At 37.4% G+C, this 15818-nt stretch overlaps 1 protein-coding gene across 1 annotated transcript; it reads left to right on the top strand.

Annotated features, from left to right (window-relative positions):
• Nucleotides 1-15363, top strand: LOC109847690 (probable E3 ubiquitin-protein ligase RHY1A; the record flags this gene model as incomplete). The annotated part of the gene is made up of 3 exons (XM_020416922.1): nt 1-78; nt 14473-14666; nt 14784-15363. Coding segments are annotated over 3 exons (579 nt in total), but the record flags the coding sequence as incomplete, so codon positions are not given.

Genomic DNA, 15818 nt, shown 5'->3' with positions numbered 1-15818 from the left:
CGCCGCCGCGACGATCCCGATCCCTTGCCTCGTTCTCAATATGCGCGCGGGAATTTCTGTCGCCGTGTTTCACAAACTGTAAGCGGATTTGGTCTTTTTACTAATTCAGTGTATTTTAAATTAAGGGTTTTAGAACGCTCGGGTGTTTGCTAGATTTGTATGCATGAGCGTTTTCACATGGTCTACAAATGGAACAAAATTTCACTGTAGACTCAAACCAACTTTTAATTATCAAAATCGACCCATTTTTTTAATTACCAAAATTGATCCATTTTATGCCACGTAAACTTAATCACATTTCCTAATTAGTCGGGGTTGCCAACCCCGACTGTTTAGAGCATTAAAAATCGGGTTTAAGATTTCTAATTGGGGTTTAACAACCTTCTAAACAGTCGGGGTTGGTAACCCCGACTAATTAGGAAATGGAATTAAGTTTATGTGGCATAAAGTGAGTCGATTTTGGTAATTAAAAAAAAAGGTCGATTTTGGTAATTAAAAGTTGGTTTGAGTCTACAGTGAAAATTTGTTCTCTACAAATGAGGCAAAGTTTAGGTACCTAATTTCTGATGTTGGAATCTATTAACTGAATTGTAAGGTTGAAGTTTTATGTGGAGCATGATAGTAATATAAGGCTTTACTCTGGTTAGATTGAAGATGAAGGTTAGCTTTAGTTTTAAATTTTTTTTTGTTTTGGAAAAGGTTTTGTTTAGAGTTTAGAAAAGGTTTTTATTTTATTATTATTATTTTTTTCATAGAAACCACCTTTGACATAGGATGATTGTACGAAAACTACCTTCAAAGTTCAATTTATATGGAAAAACCACCTTTAAAGAGTTTCGTTTGCTATCAACCATCTTGACTATTTTCTGATGAAATTTTAACTAAAATTCTCAAAAATATCCTTAAAAAACACATACGTCAAATACTATGTTTGGTTAAGAAGGCAAGTCACATGCCTGGCACATGTGTTTTGTAAGGGTATTTTAGGAAATTTTGTCAGAAATTCACAGAAAATTGGTCAAGTTGGTTGATTGCAATCAGAACTCCCTTTAAAGGTGGATTCTGTATAAATTAAACTTTGAAGATTTGAAGAAGGTTTTTGTATAACCACCCATTTTAATTTAAAGGTGGTTTACGTGAAAAACCTTTAGAAAATTCAAAGCATTTGATGTCTATGCCTAGTATAAAATTTTGCTGATATAGGAATGCATGTCTTTTTATAAATTATGGAAGTGGGTTGGTAATGAAGATTCTTCAGTTTTTGAGACCTTATATGTCCTGAAAACTCCCATCTACTTGAATTTGCTTCCAAATTTGCAGAAAAATGGACTCAGTATAGGACTGACCTGACAAGTTAATTGTTAGGTATTAGAAAAGGAAGTGTTAAATTTATGTAGCTAGGTGTTCAATTGCACTAGATGGAGCAGTGACAAGCAAAAACTTTTCATGTGGTTCTGGGATGAGGTATGGGAATTTATTTTGAAAATAAGTATCCTAAATATAATAACATGCGGGGATTAGACTCTAGGATTGTTGATTTATACTTACTAGTATTTAACATGTGCTTTGCACGTGATGCATATTAAGCAATGATATAAGACTAAAACATTTGAAGGCCATCTCGCATTGCATATGCCGACGACTTTTTTTGAGAACAACAAAGAGGACTCAAACAGAGTCCCCAACCACTCACTCGCCATGAATTTATTGACATTTATATTAGTTTTTCTCTCAACAAAATTTCATACTTGTATAACTAATAGATTGATATTTTTTCGTAAATTAGAGGTGAAACCAGTTGCAGATGTATTCATTTCCTCAAAAAAGCAATACAATTATCTCTCTTAATTATCGCCTATGAAATCATGTTGACTATAATGTATCCTGGTTACTATAATCGAGGGACCGATTCCACTATTAAAATTCTCACTTCCTCCTTTTTTTTTATTTTGACTCCTTAGTTTTTCCTTTTGTGCATTTCTGCATCCATATATAGCATAATTTTAAGCAACTCTTGTCTAAGTGGAATGTTTATGAAAGTAGAAAAGTCAAGAAATTATTAGTGTATAATTAATGAAGAGAATTTGATTAGTCAGTAAAAGAATATACATGAATCCCTTAATTATAGGTTCATTTTCTCACTAAAATTTATATTAAATGCATTATTTGTGGGTTTAGAAGGGAAGATGTCATAAATTACTTTATTAGCTAGGATTCCATAATTGTATTGCAATAGTTTTTTCATGAAAAAAATATTAATATACATCAAAACTAAACTGAAAACCCAGAAGCATAGCAAAAGAAAGAGGATTAACGTTGCTCCTTATAAGACTGTAAAACATTGTGCAAAATGATGGTGAGTCTTTGACCAATACCATAAAATCATTTCCTTTGCTCTTTAGACCAATACATGAGCCATTATATTCTCCATTTGACAAACTATCTAAAAATCTCATTCCTCGACTCATGTGCAACATCGCTGAATATTATCCATAAAGTATCTAAAAATCGAGTGTTGCTCTAACCCATTATGGATATCTCTAATTGCCGCATTCGCATCTTCTTAAAAATTTATCTTTCCACATCCAATGTCAAGAACAAATGTTTGGTGGAAAATTTATAGTAAAAAGAAAAATTAAAAGAAATATATTTGATTTGTATTCTCTCAATCTCAATTACAATTTGGATTTCTGATTACAAAAAGAGGAGAATTGATCTGAATTCTTTCATTTGTTTAATTCTGGGTTCTTCACGATCACGATGGAATGCCTCCCTCAAATGCTCGCGTCGAGTTTGCTCTCTGTTGACGATCCGAACGTCTTGATTCACTAGAATAATATATTCTCTTCACGATTTGACGTTATAGAGAACTTACAAAGTAAGTTTGAAACTCTGAACGAGTTGATAACTCAGAGCGAGTTTAAACTCTTGAAAAAAAATTGATTTGAACCGAAAAATCGGTTAATAAGCCAATGGAATACTCTAAGAATTTTGTTGCTGCAGGAAGCTCGAAGATGATCTGCTACAGGAAGCTCGAAGATGATCCGAAGAAACCTATCTCTAGATCTCCAAGATACTCCAAGATCTAAAAAAGATCCAAACTCAGTTGAGTTTATTTCTATTTATAGGTGATTAAGGGGTGTAACCGTCCCCTTAATTCTCTCTTAAGTAGGGCTGAATGTGGTGTAACCGTCCCTTAAACTGCTCCCCAAATCGTGAAGAAAACGTTTTAAAACCGTTCAGTTCGTGCTTTGAACGAGTCAAACGCTAAAAAATAGCGTTCAGGGTCCGAACTCTGCGTTTTAGACTTAAAACGCAGAGTTAGGCCTATTTTGGTGGATGAACGCACAAGTCGCGTTGCGTTGTAAATCTGAAACGCAGAGTTAGGACGCAGAGATGAACTCTGCGTTTTGAGTCCGTGAACTCTGCGTTTTTAACTAGAGCGTTGGGGATGACCTCTGCGTTTTGACTCTGAAACGTGGGCATGACCTCTGCGTTTTGATGTTATAACACAGGGATGACCTCCGCGTTTTGAGGTTGTAACACAGGGATGACCTTTGCGTTTTGAGGTTATAACGCAGGGATGGCCTCTGCGTTTTGAGGTTGTAACACATGGATGACCTCTGCGTTTTGAGGTTGAAATACAGGGATGACCTCTGCGTTTTGATGTTAAGAGACCATTAATTTGTGGTCTCTTTTGCTAGAGTATTGCAAAGACCGTCATCTTATAATCTTTATCTTGACTCCTTAAAAACATAATAGTCGTCAGATTGTAACTCTCGATGTTGAATGTGAAGACTTGAATTAGAGCTTTCATCGGTTATTATGAAGATCGTCAGATTGTAACCTTCATCGATCTATGTGAAAATCTTTAAATTATAACCTTCTGAAAGTTGTCAGATTGTAACTTCCATAATCGGTGTTTGATAGGGGATCAGCTATCTGTTGTGATTTTTAGACAGTCTACAGAACCCCCTCTAAAGTTTTTAAAAGTTCGCGATTGACTGAGACGAATTTTTAGAATACTTTGGATCTCAACTCTGATCTTGGACCTGTTGATTCCTTGTCATAAATGAGTTGTTCTCTGCTCCCGCTTTAAAGGCATCTTGGTTGAAAGGATTTGTCACGCAGGACCCGTATGAAGGTACACGTCATAATCCTGCTTCTGGAACGCGAGTCTGACCTCGGCATTTTGACTTGAGACGCGGAGGTGGCTTTCATGTATTTTTGACTAAGTCTTTGAGACTTGTCTTTAGCTCATCTGTTTCAAGTCTCGGCTCTTCATGTATTTTTGACTAAGTCTTTGAGACTTGTCTTTAGCTCATCTGTTTCAAGTCTCGGCTCACATCAATTAAGCTGATGGGCCTACAAACATGCATAGGATTTTTAGCAAACCTTCAGCCATCAACGGATTTGATAAACCTTTACCGACTACCGTTTAAGTCAGGCTAACATGTGAATTATATGAATCCGTTTCACATGTAACGTTATGCTAAGAGAATGAACCCTCTTAGACTTGATGCTATGATTTTAAATACATAGATTTTGTTATTTTCACGAGAAAAGACTAGCCGTCAACGCGTGTTAGGCGTAGACTTATCTCTAATTATGGATTGAGATAAAGTCCCCCATACGTGTAAGGCATGAATTCTGGTGTTATTAATAACAACCTGCTACGATATTGAATACGTAGACTTTACCATTATTACGGGAATGGGCTACCCGACAACATGTTTTTGATACAGACTTATCTCTAATTAGGGATCAAGATAAAGTCCCCTATACGTGTAAGGTATGGATTTTAACGTTATTAATAACGACCTACCACGATGTTGAATACGTGGACTTTCGTCTTTTTTACGGTCAAAGACTAACCGACAACCCGTGTTAGGCATAGACTTATCCATACTTAGGATTCGGGATAAAATCCCCCATACATGCGAGGTATGGATTTAGAGATTATTAATTTAATGATAATCACTGGCTATGATATTGACTACGTAGACTTTGTCACTGTTTCTTCCTGTGTTATATTTTCACTTAAAACACTGAAAGAAAGTTAAAAGTACCAGAGGTGTTGTATTAACTTGGCATGAATTTTTACTTAGAGTGAAATTTAGAAATTTTTTTCATTATCACTAGGATAATTCTAGAAAATCTTTAATTCACTGGGGATTTTATAATGAAAACTTGCTATTCTTGTTGAAAAATGATTAACAAGTTTATTGGGGAGGATTTGACTGTTAGAGGTGTGATGTTAACCTAACCGTATTTTATGGGACTATCGCTCTATTGAAGAGAGTCGATAAGTTGATTTGGTCATCAGATGTGTGATATTAACGTGACGGGTATGTAGACCTATCGCTCTATTAAAGAGAGTCGATAAGTTGATTGTCAGAAGTATTTTGTTAACGTGACAAGATTATGGACCCATCGCTCTATTGAAGAGAGATAATAAGTTAATTGTCAGAGGTTTGGTGTTAACATGACAGAAATTTATTACGATCGGAGCAACTTTGTGGATTTATCATCCTATTAAAGAGGATTGATAAGTGGATTTTGTCAGAGATTTGGTGTTAACATGACAAGAATTTTATCAGAGATTTGGTGTTAACATGACGGGAATTTGACGGGATTTTGTCAGAGATTTGGTGTTAACATAACGAGATTGATAAGTGGACTTTGTGGACTTATCATCCTATTGAAGATGATTGATAAGTGGATTTTGTCAGAGGTTTGGTGTTAACATGACGAGAAAAATATTGCGATCAGGATAACTTTGAAGACTTATCGCTCTTTTGAAGAGAGTCGATAAGTTAATTTTATCAGAGGTGTGATATTAATGTAACGGGTTTGTGTTGTGATTGGAGTAATTTTGTGGACTTATCATCCTATTGACGAGGATTGATAAGTAGATTGTCAGAGGTATGATGTTAACGTGACATGAATGTGTTGTGATTGTGGTAACTTTGAAGACTTATCGCTCTTTTGAAGAGAGTTGATAAGTAGATTTTGTCAGAGGTGTGAGATTAACGTGATAAGAATTTGTTATGATCGGAGCAACATTAAGGATCTATCGCTCTATTGACGAGAGTCGATATGTTAATTGTTAGAGGTTTGATGTTAACATGATGGGAATTTGTTATGATCGGAACAACTTTGTGGACTTATTATCCTATTGAAGAGGATTGATAAGTTAGTTGGTTGTTAGAGGTGTGATGTTAATGTGACAAAAAAATTATTACGATTGGAGCAACTTTGTGGACTTATCATCCTATTAAAGAGGATTGATAAGTTGGTTGTCAGAGATGTAATATTAACGTGACAAGAGAATATGTACTTGTGACTTGCACAAGATTTTGAGAATTAGCGTCTCGCTGGGGAAATTTGTTAGGTGAGTTTATCACCAGAAGCGATGAATTTTGATACTTATGATTTGAATAGGATTTTGAAGACTTAGTGTCTTGCTGTGAAAGATTACGATTTGAGTAATTTTAAGGACCTATCATCCTATTAACAAGGATTGATAAGTTAATTGTCAGAGGTATGTTATTAACGTGACAAATTAGGAATGATGCAAACTGAATTCATACTCTGTGGGGGTGATGATCGTCAGAAGTATAATGTTAACTCGACGATGTAACTGAATTCATACTCTGTGGGGGTGATGATCGTCAGAAGTATAATGTTAACTCGACGATGTGAAAGATTTGTTACTCTTAATCCAGTGGATTCCAAGAGAAGTATAATGTTAACTCGACGATGTGAAAGATTTGTTACTCTTAATCCAGTGGATTCCAAGTAACCAATCCTCTAGTTAAAAAGAGGGGTAGACATGGCATATGGTCTTATGGGTCACTATCCATCAAGTCGGAATAGAGGCACGTCACATGACAGGCAGCTATCTGAAGAGTTTGGTTATCAGAGGTAACTGTTAACGTGATAGTTTTGTGGGCCCGTCATCTTATTGAAGAGGATTGACAGATTGATGGACTATCAGAGGTAGATGTTAACGTGATAGTTTTGTGATTGGCAAGGTTATGGACTATCAGAGGTTACTGTTAACGTGATAGTTTTGACGGACCCGCCATCCCACTTGAAGAGGATTGATGAGGGAATTTAAAGAAAATGGACTATCAGATGTGATCATTAACGTGATAGTTTTGGTAGACCCGTCATCCTACTTGAAGAGAATTGATGGGGGAATTTGGAGAAAACGGACTATCAGAGGTAATCATTAACGTGATTATTTTGGTGGACCCGTCATTCTACTTAAAGAGGATTGGTGGGGAAATTTAGAAAAAACGGACTATCAGGGGTGATAATTAACGTGATAGTTTTGATGGACCCGCCACCCTACTTGAAGAGGATTGGTGGGTGAATTTGGAAAAAACGGACTATCAGAGGTGATCATTAACGTGATAGTTTTGGTGAACCCGTCATCCTACTTGAAGAGGATTGGTGGGAGAATTTGGAGAAAACGGACTATCAGAGGTGATCATTAACGAGAGGTGATCATTAACGTGATAGTTTTGGTGGACCCGTCATCCTACTTGAAGAGGATTGGTGGGAGAATTTGGAGAAAACGGATTATCAGAGATGATCATTAACGTGATAGTTTTGGTGGACCCGCCATCCTACTTGAAAAGGATTTGTGGGGGAATTTGGGGGAAATGGATTATCAGAGGTGTATTGTTAACTTGATAGTTTTGGTGGATTTCGTGGTTAACAGAGGTATTTTATTAAACATGACAACTCAGAAAATTTATTACTCATAATCCAATGAACTACAAATAAACCAACCCTCAGTCTTGAACAAGTGTAGGGGAAAAAGGGTAGATATGGCACATCACGTAGTGAGTCACTATCTAACGAGTTTGACTATTAGAGGTAATCGTTAATGTGATAGTTATTGGACCTGCCATTCTACTGAAGAGGATTGGCTTCAGTGGCCATAGTATCTTCTCCTTCTGACTGAGAAGATTAGGTTTGGTCCGATTATTCAGGTTGATCCAGCCTACTTTGTTCTTCAGCTTTGACCCTGATAATGATTTTTTGAGCCTGTTTGTCTTGAGAGATTAGTTATCTCCAGGAACGGCATTCTGCAACCCTCATTTGTGCTAGGAGGTCGGTTTGTAAGTTGTGTCGATAGGTCTCTACCAGTATAGACTGTGTCATACTTGACGAACATCGGAGAGCTATGCTTCGGAACCCCTTGACGAAGGCTTTGACGGACTCCCTCTTCTTCTGTTTAGTGACAAGTAGGGTATGGATGGAGATTTTTGTATCCTCTTCAAAGAATCTTGACAGGAAGAGTCTCTCTAGATCGACCCATTTTTTGATACATTCCATAGGCAGATTCTTGAACCATTCAAAGACAATTCCCTTGAGTGTGCCAATGAATAATCGAGCCAGTTTGGCATCATTTGATATCACATTTTCAGTCTGTGACTTGAAATGATAGATATGTTGGTTCGGTGATCTCATACCGTCAAAAGTTTGTAGCATCGGGACTTCGAACTTTGGAGAATAAGGGGCTGCATTCCATTCGACAGGATAGGGCCTAGCAACTCCCTCGTCTTGGAGCTCGCTTCTGTTAGCAATGTCATTAAGACGGGCTTTTAATTCTTCCATTTTGACAGATTAAAGATTCTGTTCGTTCGCAGTCTCTCTTTCTTCATCAGAAGAAGATTCCAGGTTGTGGGCTTCTTGGTCAGAAGCGGCGTCATCAATCACTTTTCCCTTCCCTTTACTTGTGTGAAGTCGGGATGAAGACGTTTTTCCTTTCCGGGAAGATTCTTACCTAGGTGGTGAATCTGTCTTCTGAGATTTGGCCTTGTCTGTGAAGATTTGAGTCAATAAGGACAGGAGTTCATTGAGGATCTTCTGCTGTGATTTGAGCATGGCATCCTGCTCAGCAACCCTCTTTGAAAGATCTTCAGAATTTTCTGCCATGTGAGCGAAGCTCTCATGTTCAACGAAGGAACTTGATGATTGAGACTTCGCAATAGCTGAGTGTTCATACTCAAAATTGGTTCCTCTGACCAAACTCCGATAGTTGACAGGAGGAATGGCTCTCGTTTGAGTCCGAGTGTGTCGGTAGACTCCTTCAAACTCGTTAGCAATTTCTCTGACGGTCGGTGAACGACTTGTCTCAGAGTCATCGGGACTAAGACCTGAGGCTTTCCCTCTGCCGATCACATTGATAGTGACTCCAGGATACTCGGTCTCTAAAGTCTTCTTCATGCGCGAACATCGTCATTGATTGGACAAAGCAACGTTCATTAATCGGTCTAATCCTAATGTTTTGGCCGCATGTGGGGAACATTGACATCCCGAGAGGACCGTAGAAATCAGTCGTTCATATTGAAATAAACGAATGACTCGTTGCATCGGTTTTTCTCTCAATATGAACACTCTCAAATCTGTCACAAAGACTCGAGAAGAATTACTCACTGATCGTAAGGTTTGAATTAAAACCCCCAGTTCATGATTGGACAAGACTGGCTCTTGGTAAACATGAATCTGGTTAAGATGCCTTGAATCCATAAACTTCTTATATCCGCCCCTCAATCTAGTCGCGTTACGCAGAGTATTCGGGGTCTCGCATGCCTGAGCTCCAGGTGTTGCTGGTGAAACGCAGTCCTGAGGTCTTCATTTTGCTGATGAAACGTAATCTTGAAATCTGCATTTTGATTTTGGAACACACTTCTGAGAGTTGTGTTTTGATTTTGGAACGCACTCCTGAGAGTTGCGTTTTGGTTCTGAAATGCATTCCTGAGAGTTGCGTTCAGTTTGTGGAACGCGGCCTTGAAGGGTGTGTTTTGATTGTGCAACGTGCCACCGAGGGCTGCGTTTGGCACAAGTTGAGCCTACTCCTTCGAAGGAGGGGTTGTTCGAGCAATCTTGGCTAAAGGAGAGGGCTTGCTTCGGCATAGGAGCAACGATTGGAACTTTAATCTCCTTGAAGACTTTGCGGATATTACGCATAGCCTTGGGGCTAAGGGATCCGAAGATGAGTAATTCCTCATATTTGACATGATCGAACTCGATGATCAAAGTTTCAACAGTTGTTCCAGCGAGCTGAACATCGGATTGCGCCATCACTTCTTCGTCAGAGAAGCTTTTCCCCAGCGGAGTCGCCATCTTTTGTTTGGTGAAAAATTTATACTAAAAAGAAAAATTAAAAAAAATATATTTGATTTGTATTCTCTCAATCTTAATAACAATTTGGATTTTCGATTACAAAAGAGAGAAGAATTGATCTGAATTCTCCCCTTTGTTTAATTCTGGGTTCTTCACGGTGGCGATGGAGTGCCTCCCTCGAATTCTCACGTCGAGTTTGCTCTCCGTTGACGATCCAAACGTCTTGATTCACTGGAACGATATCTTCTCCTCATGATTTGACGTTGTGGAGAACTTGCAAAGCAAGTTTGAAATTCTGAACGAGTTGATAACTCAGAGCGAGTTTAAACTCTTGAAAAAGAGTTGATTTAAACCGAAAAATCGGTTAATAAGCCAAGAGAATGCTCCAAGAACTTTGTTGCTGCAAGAAGCTCGAAGATGATCTGCTACAAGAAGCTCGAAGATGATCCGAAGAAACCGATCTCTAAATCTTCAAGATACTCCAAGATCCAAAAAAGATCCGAACTCAGTTGAGTTTACTCCTATTTATAGGGGATTAAGGGGTGTAACCGCCCCCTTAATTCGCTCCTAAGTGGGGCTGAATGGGGTGTAACCGTCCCCTTAAACTGCTCCCCAAATCGTGAAGAAAACGGTTTTAAAACCGTTCAGTTCTTGCTTTGAACGAGTCAAACGCTGAAAAATAACGTTCAGGGCCCGAACTCTGCGTTTTAGACTTAAAACGCAGAGTTGGGCCTATTTTGGTGGATGAACGCACAGGTCACGCTGCGTTGTAAATCTGAAACGCAGAGTTAGGACGCAGAGATGAACTTTGCATTTTGAGTCCGCGAACTCTGCGTTTTTAACTAGAGCGCTGGGGATGACCTCTGCGTTTTGACTCTGAAACATGGGGATGTCATCTATGTTTTGATGTGGTAACACAGGGATGACCTCTGTGTTTTGAGGTTGTAACACAGGGATGACAACTGCGTTTTAAGGTTGTAACGCAGGGATGACCTCTGCGTTTTGAGGTTGTAACACATAGATGACCTTTGCGTTTTGAGGTTAAAATGCAGGGATGACCTCTGCGTTTTGATGTGAAGAGATCATTAATTTGTGGTCTTTTTTACTGGAGCATTACAAAGACCGTCATCTTGTAATCTTCATCTTGACTCCTTGAAAATATGAGAGTCGTCAGATTGTAACTCCCGATATTGAATGTGAAGGCTATTGAATTAGAGCTTTCATCGGTTATTGTGAAGATCGTTAAATTGTAACCTTCATCGATCTACGTGAAAGTCTTCAAATTATAGCCTTCTGGAAGTCATCAGATTGTAATTTCCATCATCGGTGTTTGATGGGGGATCAGCTATCTGTTATAATTTTTAGACAGCCTACAACAAATGTAATAGCTTCCCACACCGTTTGGAATTCCACATGCTTAGAGTTACCTCGTATCCAAATATTATGATAAGTTTATTGCAATAGTTAGTACTATATATTATGATGATTTATGTGCTATTTCTAGACTACACCAAGAGGTTAACAATATTAGTATTCCTCTCCATGGATTTTTTACACATCAGATGCACATATCAATATATTATAGTATTGGATTAGATGTTAGATGTGTAATTAAATATTTAATTATCATAAATTATGATATAATTTATAAATATAAGTTTCGATATTATTATCTTATATATTAAAATTGTATATTTATTGTGTAATATCTAATATCTAAAGTGAAATATTTATCTTATTTAACATAACACTAATATTGGTAAAATTTATAATATATCTGTTCTTATGTTTAGTGTAAGAATAATTACAGTGTAATAAATAGAATGAATTGAATAAAATTTTTGATTAAAATTTATAATATATATTTAGTTCTTAGTATTAGGCTAAGTTGCATGGAAACGGGCACGGGTACTAGTACGGGTGCGGGTGCGGGTACAGGACACGGCAAAACTGTAAAATGTAGGGTACGAGGACACGACTACATATATATATTGAATTAATACTGTACATTAGATAATTTCCCCCCTTCATGTGTCATTAGAATTAAAATTCCGATCACATTTTTGAGTTTCTTTTATCATATTGATTATCGTGAATTGTAAACTACTCAATTTTTTTACTAGACATCTAAACGACCCATTAACTATATAGTTTTAAATTGAGTATGGACTGAAACGAATCCGACCCGTATCTCATTAGTTTCAAAAGGCGGATGTGAAGTGTAAGCTCTACGTCCATGAAGTCTTTGACAAGTGTTTTAAATTAACACATATATCGTATAATTGAGTACATGTTTAATAAATGCATGCATATATTCAAGAAGTGTCCATGAAGTTTGGGTACGGGAAAGTGTCGGGTACGTGTCCGGTACGGGTACGGCTTCATTATAGAAGTACCCGGGTAACATAGGTATTAGGTATCATGTTTATTTTAAGAATAATTATAGTGTAATAAATAAAACGAATTGAATAAATTTCAAGGCATTATTGTGAATTATGAAATTTTGGAAGGGTAAAAGAGGCAATCAAAAGTTTTAACACCCCAAACCTCTTTTATATGTAGTATAGATATAGATTATGAGACCGTTTGCTGATAGTAAGATACAATATATGAAATGGATGAAGAGGGGTTCTTTTGAGGCGAACATGCTTCTATGAATTTGATGATACATAAGCAGGGGTTTGATATATTTATCGTGTCAGTTATCTTCCTAGTTTATGATGAACTTTCCGAGGATAGGCTTTGAGAGCAAAGAAAGATGAACGCTTCAAGATACGTACAAAGGGGACATTTAGGGGCTGTTTGGTTCACTTGGAAACCTCTAAAAACACATAGAGACCTTCTGATGCACTCAATGCAGAAATGATTTGGTCAAAATGGTTTCCTAATAATGTGTTTCGCTCTTCATTTTTCTTGCGAAAATATTTCCTGAAACATCAGCAATCGTCACTTTTTTGGAAACCCAAATCTCTTCTGTTTACATTGAAATGGGCTGGAAAGCTGCTTTTTAGGGAAAAAAAATAATGAGGCACTTATATTGAAACATTGATAGTGCACTGAAAAGCAATTCTCCATTCTTTTCTTGAAGTGTTGAATTTCCTTATTTGGAGGCTCCATCAAACTGAATATTCAAGCCCAACTTGTTTCCACCCGTGAATTCAGGGGGAACAAACAAAAATACTCTATTGTAAGAAACCTATGGAAATGGTGTTTTTTTATTTGGTTGCCAGGAATTGGGTTTCCTATAGCTCTTGGAAATGAACGTAACAAGTTATTGGAATCAAACGAGCCCTTAGGAACAAGTTCTGTTTGCAGTATCTTCAATCTCATTTCATGTTGTTGTATACTGGAGCTATTATTGCAGCAGTAATCTAATCCTTTATCTTATATGTAATGATAACTACACTACCTCTACCCTACGTCGACAGTCGACACTACAAGAGAGAGGTGTGGGCTTGATGAGTAATCAGTTTTGAGAAAAGTTGAAGAAAATGGACCCTATACTTTTTCTTGTAGTGTAAAAGTAGTAGTGTAGTTATCGCTGCTCTGATCTTATAAAGGCATGCTCTTTATTGGTATTATTCCATTGAATTACAAATACAGGGATGGTGCATGAACGATTTTCTAGGCTCACTGTATTTATTGCTTTATTAGATTCTCCTGCTAACTGAAAGAAGAAAAAGTAAACATATCTCTGGTTTATTGCCTAATCTTTGAAAATAATTTTCATTTGAAAATTAAAAAAAATATATATTATAATGGAATCATAGATTATGACATGCTCTGTGGGGAAAAAATGTTAGACAAGTAGAAAATGGGCAGTTTTAATTCAAAATGGTTTGAAAGCACCTAGATGAATTACCAATTGTGCATATGAGGAAGAGAAAGATAAGTTGCTATACGATATTAACTTTATTGCTGGTCCAAGCAACCTTTGTACTGTACATCTGGATGTTCGTACGGATGTCACTATGAATTATCAATTGTATCAGGTCTACCAGCAACATAACTTCGTTTTAAACTAAAGAGGTGTTCTTTCAGTTATACAGCAGTATGAATTGCTTTTGATAAACATTCGTCTACATTTTCCTGTAGAAGCTCTTTCTAAATTCCGTATTACATCAGGACGTTTTGACTTTATAGCAATTGTTCATTATTTGTCCCGGTTCATGGGCATCATCTACTCTTTCCTGGCTATGGGGATGGCAGAACTGAACTATGCATCTGCAAGTTTATATATTATACCAATTAACAACTACATAAATTTCAGGCGAAGATAGCTAATTGATATATATTGAGATTTTTTTTTTGTATTTTGGTGTCTAGGAACATGAGTCGGTTCGATTGACCCGAAGAAGCTCCATTGATTTGGAGGCTAGAAATCGAGACCATGTTGAAGATTATGCCAGTGTAGCTAGCAGACCAAGGCGAATCAGAAACAATCAACTTCCTGATGATGTAGTACAAGCAAGAGAGAGACTTCTTGAGAGGCTAGGAAGTGTGTCCCTTACAGCAACCAGGTTTTGTACTTGGAAACTCTTTTCTGTGCTCAACTTCGTGATGTATTGAATTATCCTTTCATCTTATATTTAACTAAACCATAGTTCATTATGTTCACTACATTTCTTGTCTATCAGGGAAGATGAAGCTTTGAGACGTTCGTTCAACTCTGACCTACAATATCTTGATTTTACTCCCCACAATAGCAAGAAGTCTTTTAGCGTTAGCTGGGAAGCTCTGTGTAATCTTTACCTAGAAGTTTACAGAAATTCTGAAGAAATTGGGCAAATAACAGCATCACAAGAGTGCTGTATATGTTTAGAGAGTTTCTGTGAAGGAGACGGGCTGATAAGGCTGCAGTGTGGACATCGGTTTCATACTGTGTGCTTAAAACCATGGGTCCGAACCTGCAGCTATTGCCCGTATTGTCGAAGAAATATATAACGTGTTAGATCACAGTCTGATGATGATACTGTATTTTGCTGCCGTAAGCTTAATGTACTTTCGAGCCTTAACTGAAGTATGTGACGTGTATGTGTATAAGGAATGTATCAGTCGTATGCCCTATTTCAAGTATGTGAAATATATTTGTATAAGAGATGTATTTAGTGATATGAGGAGATTTTACTGAATAAAAACGAGGGTCTTTGTGAAAGTTATAGGTTTACAGAAAATATCCCTATGATTTGTAGAAATGACAGCAGATCCTTAGAAGGATTTTACAGGCACTTCCTCAATCTTTTTGATGACATCTTAAAGTCAATTTTCAAGATGATGATTATGTATTTGTTTTATAGACGTTGTCGTGTTTAATTGCTATAGTTTTTTCACGTTCAAGTTGACTTTCAAAAGTTGAAATGGATGGTCAAACAATCACATCTGAGACCTCTTTTTTTTGTGAGGAGGGTAGGGGTAGGTATCTTGTGAAGAGGAAACAACTACGCTCAGAAAATTGGAGACGGAACAATTTGGAAGCTGCACGGTCAATCGCAGGTGGCGTGGCGGTCGACCGCGAACGTGCACAAGGAACAAGAAAGTCTTTGGACTTTTGGCGGTCGACCGTGTCGACTGGCGTGGCGGTCGACCGTGAGTCGACTGGCGTGACGGTCGACCGTGAGACCCTGTAAGTGTTTTTTGGGTTCTGTCGTTGGCCACGGTCGACCGCGACTGGC

This window comes from Asparagus officinalis, chromosome 7 (genome assembly GCF_001876935.1).
Source record: "Asparagus officinalis chromosome 7, Aspof.V1, whole genome shotgun sequence".
Taxonomy (NCBI): Eukaryota; Viridiplantae; Streptophyta; class Magnoliopsida; order Asparagales; family Asparagaceae; genus Asparagus; species Asparagus officinalis.
The sequence above is the reverse complement of the archived record's forward strand: the minus strand, read 5'-3'. Positions and strand labels throughout refer to the sequence as shown.